Genomic DNA, 20,210 nt, shown 5'->3' with positions numbered 1-20,210 from the left:
ACACTAGAAAATTGTTTGCATCCAGTGATTAACATCTCATTTTGCATGATCAATGAAATATTGAATGCTATAAACTTGCATTTTTCTGAGGTTTTCAAATGTTAAGAAGTGGATAACCTCTCAACAGTAACAAGACTACTATGGGAGTACAGTGATTTGGAAACAGTAGAGGGAGAAGAAAAAAAAGAAAATCAAACAGATTACCAGAACCAGATAACATTTATTATCGAGTATTTAAGGAGGTTAGTGAGTGCATGCATACATAAACCATTACTTTTCAAAAGTCACTGCACATTGGACAAGTTCCTAAGGACTGGAAAACAGAAAATGTCCCATTGTATATAAAATGTGATTGCACTGATCCAAGTAACTATGTTTAATGTGCATCACAGGTTAATCAATGCAATTTTTAAGAAAAGATTTAGCATCTGATGATTTTAGAGCACAGTTAGCATGGGCTCTGTATGACAGGCTGGCATTATCTATTTTGCTATGCCTGGAAAATATGTTATGGCTTAAAAAGGTGCTGCCAGACTCTCTTAATATCAGCTGGGCTTCTGTACAGAATGCAGACTCTGTGCCTTATCTGGTAATATGATCAATCACCAAGTGACATCATACAGTGGTCTTTTCATGGTACCAGTTAAAATACTTGGTCATAATTCTTCAGTTGGCAACCTTGACGGATAAAGTCAAGAAGAATGGGCTTGTGTACACCCAAGAAACTAATGACAGTACACCTATTCCTTCCTTTAAAAACAATTGCACACTTTAAATCTAGGCTCACCCTATCAAAGTAACTGTTTCGGCCTGGTCATAAATTCTGCTCTTAGGAACAGGGGCTCCATATTTCAGGACATAGCTGAAACAAAGACTAGAGAAATTCCTTTTATTCCAAAGGGTAACCTGTTGCTGAACTAGAATAGTGGAAGACCAGCCAGAAAAAAAGCTACAGTAGATGAGGAGTGCCATTAGTCCAAGGTCTGCTAAGGAGAGTAAATTCACAAGCAAAGAGACACATATGTAAAAGCTTTGTATTCATGTTGCTAACAACAGGAGCTGACTGATCACCAGAAGGAGAAGAGCTCCTGAACAAAGAAAAGTGCACTTAAACTTCTGTTGTATGTTCCAGTGAAATCTGATCAGGGAAGGAACCAAGCATTACCTACACCAAATCATAAGTATATTTACTTTGATTCTGAGAACTATTAATTATAACTTATTAGTTAGGATAAAACCAGCTAATGTATTATGGTACTGGTACCACTGTAATTAAACAATGTAATAAACTCTGTGAATGATAAGTCTTTAGTTGTTATAAGTTTCATTTTAAATTCAGTAGGAAGTTCAGAGCAGCAACTCACACACACACATACTGTTTGGGGGGTTAACCCAGTGCAGACTAGATGTGAGTAAATCAACGGCACGGTGCAGGCATTAGGAACTTTTTAACTAACCAAACAACAACAACAACAACATTTATTTATATAGCACATTTTCATACAAAAAGTAGCTCAAAGTGCTTTACATAATGAAGAAAAGAAAAATAAAAGATAAAATAAGAAATTAAAATAAGACAACATTAGTTAACATAGAAAAGGAGTAAGGTCCGATGGCCAGGGTGGACAGAAAAAACAAAAAAAAACTCCAGACGGCTGGAGAAAAAAATAAAATCTGTAGGGGTTCCAGGCCATGAGACCGCCCAGTCCCCTCTGGGCATTCTACCTAACAAAAATGAAATAGTCCTCTTTGTAGTTAGGGTTCTCACGGAGTCACTTGATGCTGATGGTCATACAGACTTCTGGCTTTTAATCCATCCATCATTTTTGGAACATCATGGTACTTAGAGTAGATGGTGGTGGCACAAGCCACCACCAAAAGGACACCGGGAAATTAAACAGAAGAGAGAGTAGGGGTTAGTACAGATTTTAGAGCCACCATGAATAGTTATTATAATGAATTGGATATACAGAGTATCAGGATTTAAATTACAGTGAAGTTATGAGAAGTCCATGTTAAAGTAATGTGTTTTCAGTAGTTTTTTAAAGTGCTCCACTGTATTAGCCTGGCGAATTCCTACTGGCAGGCTATTCCAGATTTTAGGTGCATAACAGCAGAAGGCCGCCTCACCACTTCTTTTAAGTTTTGCTCTTGGAATTCTAAGGAGACACTCGGTTGAGGATCTGAGGTTGCGATTTGGAATATAAGACGGCAGACATTACGATATATAAGATGGGGCGAGATTATTTAAGGCTTTATAAACCATAAGCAAAATTTTAAAGTCAATCCTGAATGACACAGGTAACCAGTGTAGTGACATCAAAACTGGAGAGATGTGCTTGGATTTTCTTTTCCTGGTAAGGATTCAAGCAGCTGCATTCTACACTAGTTGCAAACGATTGATGTCTTTTTTGGGTAGTCCTGAGAGGATTGCGTTACAGTAATCTAGTTGACTGAAAACAAACACATGAACTAATTTCTCAGCATCTTTCAATGATATAAGAGGCCTAACTTTTGCTATGTTTCTTAAGTGAAAAAATGCTGTCCTAGTGATCTGATTAATATGCGATTTAAAATTTAGATTACATTCAACAGTTACCCCTAAGCGTTTTACCTCCGTTTTGACTTTTAATCCTAATGCTTCCAGTTTATTTCTAATAGCCTCATTGTATCCATTATTGCCAATCACTAAGATTTCAGTTTTCTCTTTATTTAACTTGAGAAAGTTACTATTTATCCATTCTGAAATACACGTCAGACATTGTGTTAGTGAACCAAAGAACTTGTCCATTTTAACTACACGAATTAAAAGATCAGAATTCATAAGTCATTTGTCTTTGCAATAGTGGAGAAAAAGTTCAATTAAGCTGTCTTAGTTTCATGATTTGTAATGTTATTGTCTTTCATCTATATACATATATATATATATATACTAGGGGGCTTACCCCTTGCTCACTCGCCAACCCCCCTGGCCTGCCAATTCGCATCTCTTCCGTTCGTATTGTAAAGAGGAGGGCTGAACGCACCCCAAGGAGACACGGTTGCTCTTCTGAAACTCCCTCTTAAATGGTGATACAATGGGAAACAAATACAGGTTTATGTTTACTTCCTCTTTGCTGCTGGCTTTCTGCTGCTGCCATACCACGTGATCTGCATCTCATGCGGCGCTTCGAACATTTTAAAGCCTGTACAGCAGCTGTCTTTGTCATCCACTCTTTGTCTTTTATTTCTGGGCCCGGGCGTGGTTAAATCTCTTGGCACAAAGTCTCGTCTTTGTTTAACCTATCTCTCTCTCATTCCTCCTAGGGCACGAAGCGGAAGCGGAAGCAGAAACAGAAGCGGACAATGGCCGATAGTGAGGTGAATCGCGTTGAAATTGTAGTCGAGGAACTCCAGGCACTCGATGAACAGATTCAGAAACTTCTGTCCAGACGAAGATACCTCAGAGATCTGAAGGCTCGGCTGTTGGATAAACCGTCCTCGCCATCTGTTATCAGCGTAACATCAACCCCGCGTTGTGCCGCTCAAGTCACCTTCACCCCCGCGCCTCGTAGGAGCAACACCGATGATGACCTCGGTGTATTTCAGCAATGCAGGCGGGGGTTCAAGGCCAGAACACCTCCATCGGCACAGGCAAGCATCGTAACGCAGAACCGGTTTGACCCTCTAAGCGTCCCCAGTTCGCCTTCAGCTCCTAGTGATGTAATAGTGGTAGGTGATTCTATTGTTAGGAACCTCAATATCACTTGCCCTAATAGAAAATCTTTTGTTTCTTGTTTTTCCGGTGCTCGTGTCCAAGATGTGACGAGACGTGCGCCGGCGATCTACAAGAACAGGGCAGTTGGAGCAATTGTTTTACATGCTGGCGTAAACGACATAAGGCACCGACAGTTCGAGATCCTCAAGGCAGACTTCACTGCATTAATTAAAGACACAAAGGAGAGGACCCCATCGGCAAAGATCTTCATCTCGGGTCCACTCCCTCTCGTCAGACGATCAAACGAGTACTACAGTCATCTGCTTGGTTTAAACAACTGGCTGCAGGGCTTCTGCAAGAATCAAGACATCGGTTTCATCAACAACTGGGACCTCTTTTGGGAAAGACCGCGTTTTTTCAAGCGAGATGGCCTGCATCCGAATAGCTTCGGCGCCCGGGTCCTCTCCGAAAACATATCCAAGGTAATTCGTTTATCTTGACTATCTATCTCTGCTTTTAACCCCTTCCGAAATGCCACTCCTGTGCTTGGTCATGATAATTGTTTAATAAAATCTTCCATAAAAGTGCACAACATAAATACTGTAATAACCAATCTTAATGCACATAGAAAATCTAGGCAATACGAAATAAACACCAATAATTTAATTAAAGTTACTACTTTAGATGAACAATGTATTAAAACTATAAAAACATATCATAGATTAAACAAAAAATACACGCAGAGCGGCGCTAATAAAAATAACTTAATTCCTGTTCCATATATCAATAACGCACATAGTATTCATCTCTGCTCCTCCGAAACATTGAATATGGCTCTATTAAATGTTAGAGCTTTAACTAACAAGACGTTTTTTTATCAACGATCTTATTAGTGATAAAAAAATAGATTTTATTGCACTAAGTGAAACGTGGCTTAGCTCAGATGGCGCAGCTGTTTTAATCGAATCTGCGCCTCCGGATTACAGTTTTACTCGTGCTGATCGCCAAGGAAAGAGAGGTGGAGGGCTAGCAAACATTTACTCGAGCAGGTTAAAATGTAAAAATATCAGTTTTGGTAAATTCAAGTCTTTTGAGTATCTCGCCATTATTATTCAGGGAGATTCTCACGTTCTAGTATTATCCGTGTATAGACCTCCAAAATTCAACGCGTCTTTCTTTGAGGAATTCTCTGACTTGATGTCAATCTTAATTACGAACTATGACACACTCTTAATAGTCGGCGACTTTAATTTTCATATAGATAATCAATGTGACCAGAAAGTAAAAGAATTTATGAACCTCCTGGACTCTTTTGATTTGAGACAGCTCGTTAATCAGCCTACACATAAAGCAGGTCATACGTTAGACTTAGTAATTACTAAAGGACTAAAAGTTGATATAAAGCAGGTCATTGATATTGGTCTATCAGACCATTTTCTTCTACTCTTTAATATAGAAATAATGATAGAAAACACTCATGAGAAGCATATTGTTAAAAAACGTTTCTTTGACTCATCAGCAGCTTTAAAACTTTCAAACATTCTAACCAATCAGTCCGTTTATAGTGCCAACTATAATAGCGAGGAGAATGTAAATAGTAAGGTGGAAAGATTTAATACTAAAGTGAGGGCTGCTGTTGACTTAGTTGCACCTGAAAAGACAGTTAAAAAATCTTCTAGCATTGTTATACCATGGAAGACCCAAAGAGTGTCTGATTTAAAGAGAACATGCCGTAGAGCTGAGCGTAAATGGAGGAAAACTAAACTAACTATTGACTATGAAATATTAAAAGTTAAAATAACAGAATACAATAACACAGTCCGTCTTGAGAGGCGCTGCTATTTCTCTAAGCTTATAAATAACAATGCTAGTAATCCCAGAGTCTTATTTTCGACAATTGATCATCTGTTAAACCCAGGTAACTCAAAGGAATGCCTCCTAAGTACTTCCAGTAAAACCTGTGAGGCTATCGCTGTATTTTTCAATCAAAAAATTAATGATATTAGAAATAACATAGTATATCTCCCCAACACTAAGGATCCTCCTAAACCCCAGTACCCCATAATAAACAAATTAAAGTCTTTCACTAGGATAGATTTACCTGATTTACATAAAATAATTTCTCAAATGAAACCCTCCACCTGTGCCCTTGACCCAATACCAACAAATTTTTTCAAAGAAGTATCGGGCGTGCTTAGTGATAATGTTCTTGACATAGTAAATTCGTCATTAGATACGGGGGTCTTCCCAGACTGTCTTAAGACTGCGGTAGTTAAACCCCTACTTAAGAAAAATAATCTCGATCCCTCTGCTCTAGACCCATCTCTAACCTGCCTTTCTTAAGTAAAATTCTAGAGAAGGCAGTCATTATACAGTTAAATGAGCACCTCAATAAACATGCTATTCTTGATAAATTTCAGTCAGGTTTTAGAACAAATCACAGCACAGAAACTGCACTCGTTAAAGTAGTAAATGACTTGCGGGTAAATGCAGACAGAGGCCATTTATCAGTTCTCATCCTCTTAGATCTGAGTGCCGCATTTGACACCATTGATCATAATATTCTTAAGAATCGCCTTAGTCAATGGGTGGGCCTCTCTGGCAGTGTCTTAAATTGGTTTGAATCCTACCTGGCAGGGAGAAAATTCTTTGTTAGTTGTGGTAATTATAACTCAAAGACACATGATATTCTATATGGTGTTCCACAAGGCTCTATCCTGGGTCCACTGCTCTTTTCAATCTACATGCTTCCATTAGGTCAGATTATCTCAGGGCACAACGTGAGCTACCACAGCTATGCTGATGACACACAGCTGTATTTATCAATAGCACCTGATGACCCCAAATCTTTTGATTCGCTAACACAATGTCTAACTTGTATCTCAGAATGGATGAATAGTAACTTTCTCAAATTAAATAAAGAAAAAACCGAAATCTTAGTGATTGGCAATAATGGATACAATGAGGCTATTAGAAATAAACTGGATGCATTAGGATTAAAAGTCAAATCGGAGGTAAAAAGCTTAGGGGTAACCGTTGATTGTAATCTGAATTTTAAATCGCATATTAATCAGATCACTAGGACAGCATTTTTTCACCTAAGAAACATAGCAAAAGTTAGACCTCTTATATCATCGAAAGATGCAGAGAAATTAGTTCATGCATTTGTTTTCAGTCGGCTAGATTACTGTAACGCACTCCTCTCAGGACTACCCAAAAAAGACATCAATCGTTTGCAACTAGTGCAGAATGCAGCTGCTAGAATCCTTACCAGGAAAAGAAAATCCAAGCACATTTCTCCAGTTTTGATGTCACTACACTGGTTACCTGTGTCATTCAGAATTGACTTTAAAATTCTGCTTATGGTTTATAAAGCTTTAAATAATCTCGCCCCGGCATATATATCGGAATGTCTGACACCTTATATTCCAAATCGTAACCTCAGATCCTCAACTGAGTGTCTCCTTAGAATTCCAAGAGCAAAACTTAAAAGAAGTGGTGAGGCGGCCTTCTGCTGTTATGCACCTAAAATCTGGAATAGCCTGCCAGTAGGAATTCGCCAGGCTAATACAGTGGAGCACTTCAAAAAACTACTGAAAACACATTATTTTAACATGGCCTTCTCATAACTTCACTGTAATTTAATCCTGATACTCTGTATATCTAATTCATTATAATAACTATTCATTCAAAATCTGTACTAACCCCTACTCTCTCTTCTTTTTCCTTTTCCGGTGTCCTGTTGGTGGTGGCGTGCGCCACCACCATCTACCCAAAGCACCATGATGTTCCAACAATGATGGATGGATTAAAAGCCAGAAGTCTATATGACCATCAGCATCAAGTGACTCCGTGAAAAACCCGAACTACAAAGAGGACTATTTCATTTATGTTAGGTAGAATGCCCAGAGGGGACTGGGCGGTCTCGTGGCCTGGAACCCCAACAGATTTTATTTTTTTCTCCAGCCTTCTGGAGTTTTTTTTTGTTTTTTCTGTCCACCCTGGCCATCGGACCTTACTCCTTTCTATGTTAACTAATGTTGTCTTATTTTAATTTCTTATTTTGTCTTTTATTTTTCTTCTCTTCATTATGTAAAGCACTTTGAGCTACTTTTTGTATGAAAATGTGCTATATAAATAAATGTTGTTGTTGTTGTTGTTGTCTTGCAGAACATGAGTTCTTGATATTTTAGTTTATAATTAAAAAATGGAAGAAGAATCTGAAAATCTAAAGTTTGATAAATTCTAAAAAGAATGATACCAGACATATATATGTAGGTTTTAAAATAAGCCCGATTTAAAGCATGACATAAAAAGTCACATAAAAAGTCACATAAAATATATATATATATTGTCACACACATGCACATGGGAGGCAGTTAAAGGGTCTAAATTAGAGTAATTCCATGCCAGACAAGGGGGTGGTGGAGTGCACTGACCTTTTTTCTCACTTTCCGTTCAGAGGAAATTCCGCCTGGCCCCGCTGACGTCACTTCCGTTTCTGACATTGATGACGTAACATCCAGTTCCGGACAGAATGAACATCACTTCCTGTTCCGGACCCTTGGATGATGTCACTTCTGGTGAAGAACCCATGACCGAAGAGACTTTTGCTTCCATCCCTTTTGATGACATCACATCCTGGTCCAAACCTATGGAAGAGGACCCTTCCGCTTCCGCCCTCAATGGCTTCAGTTCCTTTTCTGGCCTTTAAAGCTGCCATATTTGACTAACCTAATCAGTTCTGTTTTGGACCCTGTTCTGGGCACATCAGTGCTAGCAATTTACCCATTTGCAGCCAGGGAATATTATATGGGTGGCTGCCCTAAACCTTTTTATGACTCTTGTGTCTGCTTTTTGTGACTATATATTTGTAGATAAATATCCATAAAGGGAGAAAATGAGTCACGTATTTTAAAATAGTTTATTCCTAAGCTTTCAACAACCTGCCAGATGTCATCAGAGGAAAATGAAAAGACATATGGGAATCAAAGGCAACATATAGCTGGTGAAGGGTGGGAATGGAGGAGGAGGTGTAATGATGCCGGCCCCCTATAGACTCCCTCTTCCCACATGGGAGTCTGCTGAACCAACACCTTTGATAGTTTATGACCGAGATGAGCTGAAAAATGAGGACAAATCTCATTGACTCCAGGGGATGGTGTAAAATACTCATGTGCTTTTATTAAAAAACAGAAACAATCCAAAACAAAAGTAAAACCAAAAGTGTCCATTGTGCAGTATTCAAAAAAAACAAATCCATAAAATCAGTGAAACATGGAGATAAAATCCATAATAAATAATTCTGTTAAAATAGGTTAAAGTGCAGTCTCTCTTCACCCGATCGCAGCCCACCACCTTCTGTGTTGCCGGCAGTACCTCTTCAGCATGAACTCAAGGAACATTCCTCAAGGATTTTGGCTCATATTGACATGACGGGATCACGCAGTTGTTGCAGATTTTTTTTCTGCACATCCATGATTCAAATCTCCCATTCCAGCACATTCCAAAGATGCTCTATTGGATTGAGATCTTGTGATTATGGGGGCCATTTGAATACAGTGAACTCATTGTCATGTTCAAGAAACCAGTTTGAGATGATTTAAACTTTGTGACATGGCACATCATCCTGCTGGAAGTAGTCATCAGAAGATGAGTACACTGAGGTCATAAAGGGATCGACATGGTGAGCAATAATACTTGGGTAGTCTGTGGCATTTAAACAATGCTCTATTGCTGCTAAAGGGCCCAAAGTGTGCCCAAGAAAATAGCTCCCACACCATTACACCACCAGCAGCCTGAACTGTTGATACAAAGCAGGATGAATCCATGCTTTTAAGTTGTTAATGCCAAATTCTGAGCCTTCCATCTGAATATTGCAGCAGAAATCAAGACTCATCAGACCAGACATTTTTCCAATCTTCTATTGTCCAAGTTTGGTGAGCCTGTGTGAATTGTAGCCTCAGTTGCCTGTTCTTGACTGTCAACAGTGGCACCCTTTGCTTCAAGGTTCAATGTGTGATGCATTCAGAGATGCTCTTCTGCATATTTCAGTTGTAACGAGTGGTTATTTGAGTTACTGTTGCCTTTCTACCAGCTCGACCAGTCTGGCCATTCTCCTCTCATCTCTGGCATCAACAAGGCATTTTGCCCAGACAACTGCCACTCACCTTAATTGGACCATTCTCTGTAAACCCCAGAGATGGTTGTGTGTGAAAATCCCAACAGATCAGTAGTTTCTGAAATCCTCAGACTAGCCCGTTTGGCACTAACAACCATGCCACATTCAAAATCAATTAAATCACAGTTCTTCCCCATTCTGATACTCAGTGTGAACTTCAGCAGGTCATCCTGACAATGTCTACATACCTAAATGCATTGAGTTGCTTCCATGTGATTGGCTGATTAGATATTTGTGTTAACAAGCAGTTGGACAAGTGCAACTAATAAAGTGGCCACTGAGTGTATATGTACACATACTTGCAAATATTCACATTTTATTACTTTTAAGTTACAAATAAATCATATTAGTTGGTTTATTGTAGCAGGTGTTTTGGGGTTATTTATTGAAAAGAAGTTTTTCACCCCATTCAAACTACTGCAGAGAAAGTGAAAGTATTTAATGAAGACCTTCACCAATTTATGCATCTTACTTATTTGGTGAGGAGTTAAGCAAAATGACACCTTTTATTGGCTAACTAGAAATATTGCAATATGCAAGCTTTCCGGGCAACTCAGGCCCCTTGTTCAGGCAAGATGTAATCAATGAATCCAGCCATCCATCCATTTTCCAACCTGCTGAATCCGCACACAGAGTCACGGGGGTCTGCTGGAGCCATCCCAGCCAACACAGGGCACAAGGCAGGAACCAATCCCGGGCAGGATGCCAACCCACCGCAGGACACACACAAACACACCCACACACCAAGCACACACTAGGGCCAATTTAGAATCGCCAATCCACCTAACCTGCATGTCTTTGGACTGTGGGAGGAAACCCACACAGACATGGGGAGAACATGCAAACTCCACGCAGGGAGGACCCGGGAAGCGAACCCGGGTCTCCTAACTGCGAGGCAGCAGCGCTACCACTGCACCACTGTAATCAATGAATCTTATTCATAAATTGTATAGATATCTTCATATTTCTGGTTTCCCAGCTATGAGGTGAAACAAAGATCCTTGGGCAGGAGGAAGTTAACATTCTCACACTTCCTACATTAATTTGGTGTCGCTGGGAGGGCATCTTACAAATTTTTTAAAGTCAATTACTGACATTACCAAAGGCAACATTGATGGTTAATTATCTGATTGATTTATAGAATGCCTTGCATTTCAAATGGGATTGATAGTACAGGGTGATCCAGATCTAACTATGCAATTTTTGTATTGCATTGCATTAAATGTTGCATAGTTAGATCTGGACCAACCTATATTTTATTAATAGGCTGGAATTCTATGTTATTTTTAATACAGAAGAACCCGGTTATCTGAGGTAATGCAGAAAGATGATACATTATATAACTGAAAACTTGGATAAAATAGATGGCTGTTGCCATTTTGGATTAAAAATTATGGATATAAAAGATTTTGCCAATTTATGTTACAGTATCACTTTTAAGTCTGTTTTCAAACCTTAGCATTGCTTGCTTTTTTGTTTCAATATTCCACAGTCACCTCAGCATTAAAATGTCAGCAAATGTAGAAATGTCCTCCTGTTGTTTAATATTCAAAAGTGCTGTTTGATGGTATTTAGACTGTCTGTATGTGAAATATTGTGTGGATTTTCTATGTAGTCTTCATTGTGGTATAAACTCAAAAATCTAAAGGGAGCAAAACAGTAGAGCATCTGCACACAGACAATGTTGGCGACACACTGACAATAGCCAAGGGGTGCAGATGGAAAGGGGTGAGTGAGTCAAACCAATATTCCCACAGTCACCAGTTCCTCGACTGCTCACACAGTACACTTGAGATTAAAAGTATAGTATGTACGCATTCAGTACAGTATTCATGCCAAAGCTTTTATTAATTATAGGAAAAGTAGTGAATTACACTTACAGGGCCACCTCAGATAATGTAGAACCTCAGTTAACTGGGGCTTGGATTATCGGTGCTCTACTGTATTTATATTCCTATTCAGATTATTTATAAACAGCAAATTGGTTTAAGTGTGCAGATAATACCAAAGTAGATGGAATGGCAGGTAATCTGAAGTCAGTTTAATTATTACAGAGGGACTTGAACAGAATACAGACGGGCAGATTTGTTACATGTGAAATTCAATGCACAGTAAGTAAATGTAATTTTTGCATGAAAGAAGTCAAATATGTTAGATTTGAATACACAATGTGAGGTAAGAAACTTGAGAGTACATCTCATAAGAATAATCTAGGAGTCATAGTGGACTTGTTATTGTCTACATCCAGACAGTGTATAGAAACCCTTAGGAAGCCAAATGTAATGTTAGGTTATATAGCACACTGATGTGTGGAGTACAAGTCCAAGGAGGTTTATAATGCACTGGTGAGGCCTCATCTGGAGTACTGTGTGCAGTTTTGGTCTCTGGACTACAAAAAGGACATAGCAGCACTAGAAATGGTCCAGAGAACAGTAACTGGGCTATTTCTAGGACTACATGGAATCTGTTATGGGGAAAGATTAAAGGATTTGAAACCTTTTAGATTACAGATATTAAGAGTTTTTTAAGATTGAGGTTTTAAAATCATGAAAGGAATTAGTACAGTGGATCCTTGGCATTACTTAAAAATGAGTTCAACAAGAACACAGGGACACAATGAGAAACTTGTTAAGGGTAAATTTCACAAACGTTTGGAAGATTTTCTTCATGCTCAGAACCATAGACACATGGAACAAATTGTGAAGTAGTGCAGTAGAGGACAGGATTTAGTGCCCTGCAAAACACATCTTGATGCTATTTGGGAGAAATTAGGTGGATAGGTTTTGGCGAACTTGATGGGGCTGAAAGGCCTGTTCTCCTGAAAAATTTTCTAACGTTTTAATACAGCATGACCAGTTTTCTATGATGACTGAAGCTGCAAGATGCTGACTGAGCAAACTGCAGACAGTCTGTTCTTCTCATATAATACGCTATAGTGACTGTCCGTTTGTCTGTCCAGGATTTTAAATCACCTGTAGCTTGCAAATCGTTTGAACTATTGACCTGAAATTTGGTACACATGTACTACGTGACATCTACTATCCGCTTTTGGATTGATGATTTTTATTACTCTTTATATTTTTATTTTATTTTATTGTAGAATCAACTCTCGGTAGCGGCCAGCAGGGCAGCAGCGCATGTGTACGGGTGTCATTCTCATTCCCTTCCACCTTCGCGGCCATTTCCCCTACCTCTTCATATCTTAAATGCTTCTTGAAGCAGATTGAAGACTTAAGTGCCAGCTTAAGTGAAAAATGAAAGAAAACGTACTAAGAAATTGCAACACAAACACTGACTTAATCAGTTTTAATGTGAGAAGATGCCGACGAAAGAATAGAAGAAGCAGGCAGCTAGGGTGGAGAAAAGAACAGCTGCTCAGGAAGCAGCAAGCGTATCAACCTCTGAGCAAACGAATGCTAAACGTACAGAGAAAGAGGATGAAAACTAGGAATGCTCAAGTCAAGTGTATTCACTGCACGTCCACCGTTACTGGTGGTAGAATAAAACACTTCCTGGGGAAAAGTCCACATGCACCATGTACAGTTAAAAAATAGATTTTCCTCATACTTGTTTGCTTTTTATTGTAAGAGGAAGTGAAAAAAATCAATCATAGATATTTTCTTCTCTTCTGATTTCCATTTTCTTAAAGGCACTTTATGCAATGATATCGGTCAGGCAAGGATTCTCATACATATTTAATCTACAATCAGCAACACGAAGTGCAATGCAGGAGACAGCCCTGGATAGTGTGGTAGTCCATCGCAGAGCACCCTCAGGTACACTCCAAAACTCACCCATGGGCAGGTTAGTGTTAACAGTTAATCTAAACTACATGGGATTAGGGAGGAAAACAGGAGTACCCACGTAGATATGGGAAAATATGCAAGGTCCATTCAGTTGTAGCAGCGCTACGACTTAAAGGACTCCATTTCCCAGCTGTCCTGAAAGTATTGCCCTGATTTGACAACTACAGGGGGCGCAGGGGCTGCTGGGGACAAAGGAGGCTGGTGGGAATTTTAAAAGGAAGCTGGCTGTTGTTTTGTGTCTGTGGTTACCCATCTGTTTTGCCATCTGCCTTGGACTATCACTTTTTCTTGGATCACCATCTCTATGGACGTATGGACTCTCTTGTGCCTGCCTGTCATATGAGTAGTGTGTTGGATTTACCATCGCCATCATCGGAGTGAGCGTTCTCAAATCTCACCACCCCTCACCACATCAGGAATACTGGTAGGACTGTTTGTACATTTCTTCAAAGGCTTGTCAATTTGTTCCTTTATTCCACAGCATCTGTTTCCGCTGCTTTTGGACTGTTTATGGACTTGGTTGTTAGTGTTTATTGTTGAGTTATTTGTTATTATCTTGTCGCCGTAAGGAAGTTGGTAAGGTAATCTGTTTATTGGTTGTTTATGTTTTTGTTTTATTTAATATACAGCATTATTATTTTATCTACTGTTAATCCGTGTCTCTGTGTGTGAGTGGTGCGAGTCGTGCAGGGTGTATTCCTGGGGTCTCCACCAAACAAATAAACAAATCACTGTCTCAATGATGGTGTGAATCTGAGCAGCTCTAGAACGCTACACATTGTGGGATTCAAATGCTGGATACCGAATCCAATGTTCCAAAAATATGCAACTGACAATACATGGATTCATAACATACAATTAAAAAATATTAAAAACCAAGCAAGCATCATATTTGATAAATCTTGCGTAATATGTGAATCAGAATTTCATCATTCATTCTAGTTCTATCAATAGAATTAACTTTTCATTTTAAATTTGCTAAAGTCGAAGCTCTCAGAGCTGTAGATCTGTCAGAGTAGAACATCACACCAACTAACGAAGAACTAGAAAGGAATCACCCAACAGTCCGTGCTCAATTAATAATGTTCACAGACACAAAAAGTATACAAACAAGTTTGAAGAACAGAGAAAGCCGTATTACCACCAAAAACTTTATTCTAAAATAAAAAAAAAAAAAGAGGCGAGGAAAAATGTATGATTTTACATGAAAACATATAAGTTCACAATTTCTCACAGTATCAAAAACTTTCATATTCCTCACTGATTTTTAAAGATTTGTTCTGTACAAAGAAAGGAAAAAAATTAAAGAGTGAACTGCATTGCACCATGTTTAACATTACTGGCCGATAAGTTACTGCATTCAATTTTAAATAACTAGTATTATTAAATGAAAACAGCTTAAGATTATAACTTAGAAGCAACAAAAATGTGTACAAACCGAAGAAGCAAAATGTTAAGAGCAGTTTTAGCTGGCTTCCCGTAGATGAACGGGTTGTGTATGAAGGATATCCTTAAATTGTAAATGAGCCGTTTTGGAACAAATGGCATTTAAAAGATGTTTTAATTGCTCTGCTTGGCATTCAAAGAAATTCTGCTTGCTGTTGCTATTTGAAACCTACAGTATTATTTGGGTGGGAATAAAAGCAAAAGTTCTACCATTTTTTTGACAATTCACAGATTTTCTTTTGTTGCGTTAGTGTTATCACATGAGTTTAGATTCAAAGATTTAGAAAATTCAGTGCTTGGATAAAGTGAAACTTTCAACCAAATATCAATGCTTAACAGTCTCATCATTTAAAACTGATGTCAATGTCTACCACAAATTTGCATTTAAGTGGCAGTAATTTCTTCTTGCCTGTAAACATTTTTCACATGCATCTTGTGATGCATTCATTGTTACAAAATAATGCTGTAAGTCCAATATGTATGGAACAAAATCTCCCGCTTGTTAAGGGAAACATACCTTGTCTATTGGCAACAATGTGCAACTCTACTCTTACAAAATAAACAATATAGCTAAAATTTGCCCACCACTTGTTAACAGTGCTAAAAAAACAAGATTACATATTGTATGCAAATAAATGAACTAACAGAAAACTTTGTGAAAGCAGAACATTTACGTAAGTGGAGGAATGGGACATTTTGTCTCGTTGATTTTTCTCTTCTGCCACCCTTCATTGCTGCTGAATGCTGAACACACTGGAAGTTATTGATGAAACAACATCTGGACAACAAGTTACAGGGCTGGCAATACAAAACGGCACAGCTTTTATACTTCCCAAGAAATTATTCAACTGTTAGCAAGGGAGTGGGATGAATTAGGAGACCAAAAACAAATAAATCTGAGCCAGCATCTTATTTCTTATTCAGAAACCCTCCAAGATAACACTCAAAGGTGCCCTCTCTGAAACGAGGGCAGTCAGTACCGTCACATAGCGTCAAGACACACAGAGCACTTAGGACAGGGCACACCTCCACATGGCTCTTTTTAACTACACACGTGAAATGGCATATACTGTTTCTTTTTGTCTTTATGATTTTAGGTAATGTATTTGCTTTCTTTTTTACAAAGTTATATTTAATACAAACAGCAAAGTCAAAATGCAGGTAATTCTCCATAGAATTCTATACTCACTTATATACAGGAGGCATCAGCATACAAAGACAGCTGATGCTCAAAGGAAAAAAAAAAAGTATATTTAGTTTGTTTAAATAAAACATTATGGAGTATTTAAAAAAAAAAACAACAACAACAACAACAAAGTGCCCTTTTCATAAACAAATATTGGTATCGAGAAGCAATTTCAAAGATGAGGAAAACAGAAAATTGTAGCTTCTTATAATACTCCTTAAACACCCCCGCCCGCCCCCTGCTTTTCTCTTGATTCTCTGCAGCATTAAAATGTATACAACACATATTTGTTAAACCCTTAAAAAAAAATAAAAACTGTGCAATAAAAAAAGAGTCACAGTTTGACCCATTAGGCAAGAATTTAACCAACAAGTAGAGCAGAAAAGAAGCTGGGGAGTGGGACTCGTAACTTGTATTAAGGATGTATTAAGAAAGAAAGCAAGCAAGCGTCATGATGAGCCACCTTTACAAAAATCCCAAAGTTTATAAATTAAAATCTAGTGTGTGGCGGATGGTGAACTTGCTTCATGTAATGCCATGAACTTTATTTAAGAAAGAAAAAAAAACCTCCAACAAAGATCAAGGTATTCTTATTGGATGACGTGTGCATTAAATGTTACTTTTTCACAGTCATTTTAAAACGATAAGATCTAATATCACTAAAGGTCAAACATAATCGCATCACAGCAACTCAGAAGCGTTAACGTGAGCGCAGAGGCCCACCACGCTGGAGACCAGCTTTAGGGCTATAGCACATCTTCGCCATTGATTTGGAAGATGGTTGGCCATTTATTCTCATTGATTGGCACTAAGATCCCCCCGTTTTGGGTTTAAGCATCGCTATTAAGAACTACTCTTTATGACTTCTGTCGTCTTTCAGACACAGATACAAAATTTCTGAATTCAAAAAAGTGTACATGATATATTTTACATTGTAAGATGTGGCCCATCGCTATACTCAAAGATAAGAGAAATCAATAGGGAAAGGGTTTTTTTTTTGTTTTTTTTTATTACTTTTTATTTTTAGCACAAGCATTTTGCCTGGAACATTTATATGTCATTTTTTCTCTTTTTCGTAGAGATTTGAAAAATACTGAATTTCTTTTGTTGTACTAATATATTTAAAAAGAAAAAAAAAACAGGAAAAATTCACAGTCTAAAAACATCCTCTATCTCTTCCGCACTCTTTCATTTGCTCGTTTATTTCTTTTATTCTAAAGGCATCCACAGGTGCCATTTCGGTTGAGTCCAGCTAAGCTGAACTTTGTAAGGAAACCCCATCAAAGCAGTGCTTCATGATTTAAAAAGACTGGGTAGTTCTGACAGAGGGGCAAGAGACTGGAAGAATCAGAAATACGGCTGCTGTCACTGCTATCATTAATTAATACAATAACCCTAGAACTTCAATTACACATATACATTATTTTATTTACATTAATACAGTTTAATTGTGGGCAATTATGTTAGAGCACAAAAAAGAAAAATGAAAACAAACAAAAAAACCTGCCATTTCTGATTCTTTAGTCTCATGAACCTCAGCCTTTGCTATTCAGTAACAGATTTTTATTTGAGTACGCCCAGTGCAAAACAGTTTTGTCCCTCCTGCTTTTTGATTTTTGTATGTTTTCTCTGTGGGAAAAGATGTGTTATTAACCCGCACACCTTACTGGCTTAATTTAAAAAAAAAAATAAATACAAATCAAAACTGGCAACCACCAAACAGCCCACAGGTTGGCATCACGCACACAAGTGTTTTCAGGGGTTAAGATGAAGGGGAATTGGGCCTGGAAAACATCCACAAATGATGGACACAATTTGAACAATTTTTTTTTTTGTGGTTGCATTCCAATCTCTTTCCTCTGCATCCTCCCACCTAAACCCTTAATTCCAGGAAATATGGCAGATTCACAGTGTGCACCTGTGAAGTCTGCCCCAGAGCCAGCAGAGGGCACTATGTCAAAGACAGAAAGGGTCCCCCAGAACGACAAGGGAATGTGCTGCTACTCCCTCCTTGATCTCACATCATTACATGCCGGCGCCGGTGTAGAGCCAGATGGTCAGAGCGTGAGAAACTACGGTCACAATCTGAACAACGGAAAGGCTTTATGCCTGTATGCTTGCGGAAGTGTCTTGTCAACTCGTCGGAACGGGCAAACTTCCATGTACATCCTTCCCAAGTGCAGTGGTATGGCTTTTCTCCTGAAAACCAAACAAAAGAACAAATTTAGTTGCAGAATTCCCTGCCTTCATTTTAACAGATCCTGACTCACCCCCAAATCTGGAAAGCTCCAATATGTCATATTTTGAGACACCTGAATATTTTCTTTCCATTCTTCAGTAACACTTTAGTTTAGATACTGCATTGGCTACTCATTTATTTGTACGTGGAGGATAAGACCAAAGAAGTTTTCCTGAAGCTTTGTAACACACTGGTTAGACCTCATCTGGAGTACTGTGTGCAGTTTTGATCTCTGGACTAGAAAAAAGACATACAGTGCATCCGGAAAGTATTCACAGCACATCACTTTTTCCACATTTTGTTATATTACATCCTTGTTCCAAAATGGATTAAATTCATTTTTTCCTCAGAATTCTACACACAACACCCCAAAATGACAACGTAAAAAAAGTTTACTTGAGATTTTTGCAAATTTATTAAAAATAAAAAAATTGAGAAAGCACATGTACATAAGTATTCACAGCCTTTGCTCAATACTTTGTCAATGCACCTTTGGCAGCAATTACAGCCTCAAGTCTTTTTGAATATGATGCCACAAGCTTGGCACACCTATCCTTGGCCAGTTTCGCCCATTCCTATATGCAGCACCTCTCAAGCTCAATCAGGTTGGATGGGAAACGTCAGTGCACAGCCATTTTAAGATCTCTCCGGAGATGTTCAATCGGATTCAAGTCTGGGCTCTGGCTGGGCCACTCAAGGACATTCACAGAGTTGTCCTGAAGCCACTCCTTTGATATCTTGGCTGTGTCATTATGGGGTGTTGTGTGTAGAATTCTGAGGAAAAAAATGAATTTAATCCATTTTGGAATAAGGCTGTAACATAACAAAATGTGGAAAAAGTGATGCGCTGTCAATACTTTCCGGATGCACTGTAACAGCGCTAGAAAAAGTCCAGAGAAGATCCTTTTCAGTTTAAGCAAAAGAAGATTAATAGGAGACGTGATTGAAGTGTTTAAAATTATGAAGGGAATTAGTAAAGTGGAACGAGACTGTTACTTTAAAATGAGTTCAACAAGAACGTCTGGACACAGTTAGAAACTAGTTAAGGATAAATTTCCCCCAAACATTAGGAAGTTTTTCATTACACAGAGAACCATAGACACATGGAATAAGCTACCAAGTATTGTGGCAGACAGTAAGACGTTAGGGACTTTCAAAACTTGACTTGATGTTATTTTAGAAGAAGCAGGTGGATAGGACTGGCAAGCTTTGTTGAGCTGAATGGCCTGTTCTCATCTAGATTGTTCTAATGTAACAAGACCTTAAAGGCTTCTTTTGGTGTTAATGAAACTTACAAATCATCAGTGAAGTGGTTATTCATCTCTGTGCACTGTGGCATTTGATATGCTGGTAAAATTCACAGGCCATATATTGAAGTAAGCCATATCAAAAGAAATATGTCTCACTTAAGACACTTCTGACGTTCCGCACTGAAGTTATTGTAGTAGGCCACACAGCACAGATGAATAATCATTTTACTGATGCTTTGTAAGTGTCATTAAAACCAAAAGAAGCCTCTTGCTATGTACGGGTAAGTAATTAATAGATGCATTTTTGCAGTACCTAAACTAAAGTGCATCACTTACCAGTACCTAAACTTACATGCATCACACCATTACTGATGCACTACTCAAGTGACACTCACTCTGACCTTT

General features: G+C 38.4%; 1 protein-coding gene across 3 annotated transcripts in view; it reads right to left on the bottom strand.

Moving 5' to 3' along the window:
- Positions 1-14,821: 14,821 nt before the first annotated feature.
- klf8 (Kruppel-like factor 8) overlaps positions 14,822-20,210 on the bottom strand; it is a 101,390-nt gene continuing 96,001 nt past the window's right edge. For all 3 annotated transcript variants that reach the window (XM_028815993.2, XM_028815992.2, XM_028815994.2), the window contains one exon: positions 14,822-18,515. In XM_028815993.2, coding sequence (XP_028671826.1) covers positions 18,334-18,515 — 182 coding nt within the window. In that variant the 3' untranslated portion in view covers positions 14,822-18,333. The remainder of the gene's footprint in view (positions 18,516-20,210) is intronic.

This window comes from Erpetoichthys calabaricus, chromosome 12 (assembly GCF_900747795.2).
Source record: "Erpetoichthys calabaricus chromosome 12, fErpCal1.3, whole genome shotgun sequence".
Classification (NCBI taxonomy): domain Eukaryota; kingdom Metazoa; phylum Chordata; class Cladistia; order Polypteriformes; family Polypteridae; genus Erpetoichthys; species Erpetoichthys calabaricus.
The sequence above is the reverse complement of the archived record's forward strand: the minus strand, read 5'-3'. Positions and strand labels throughout refer to the sequence as shown.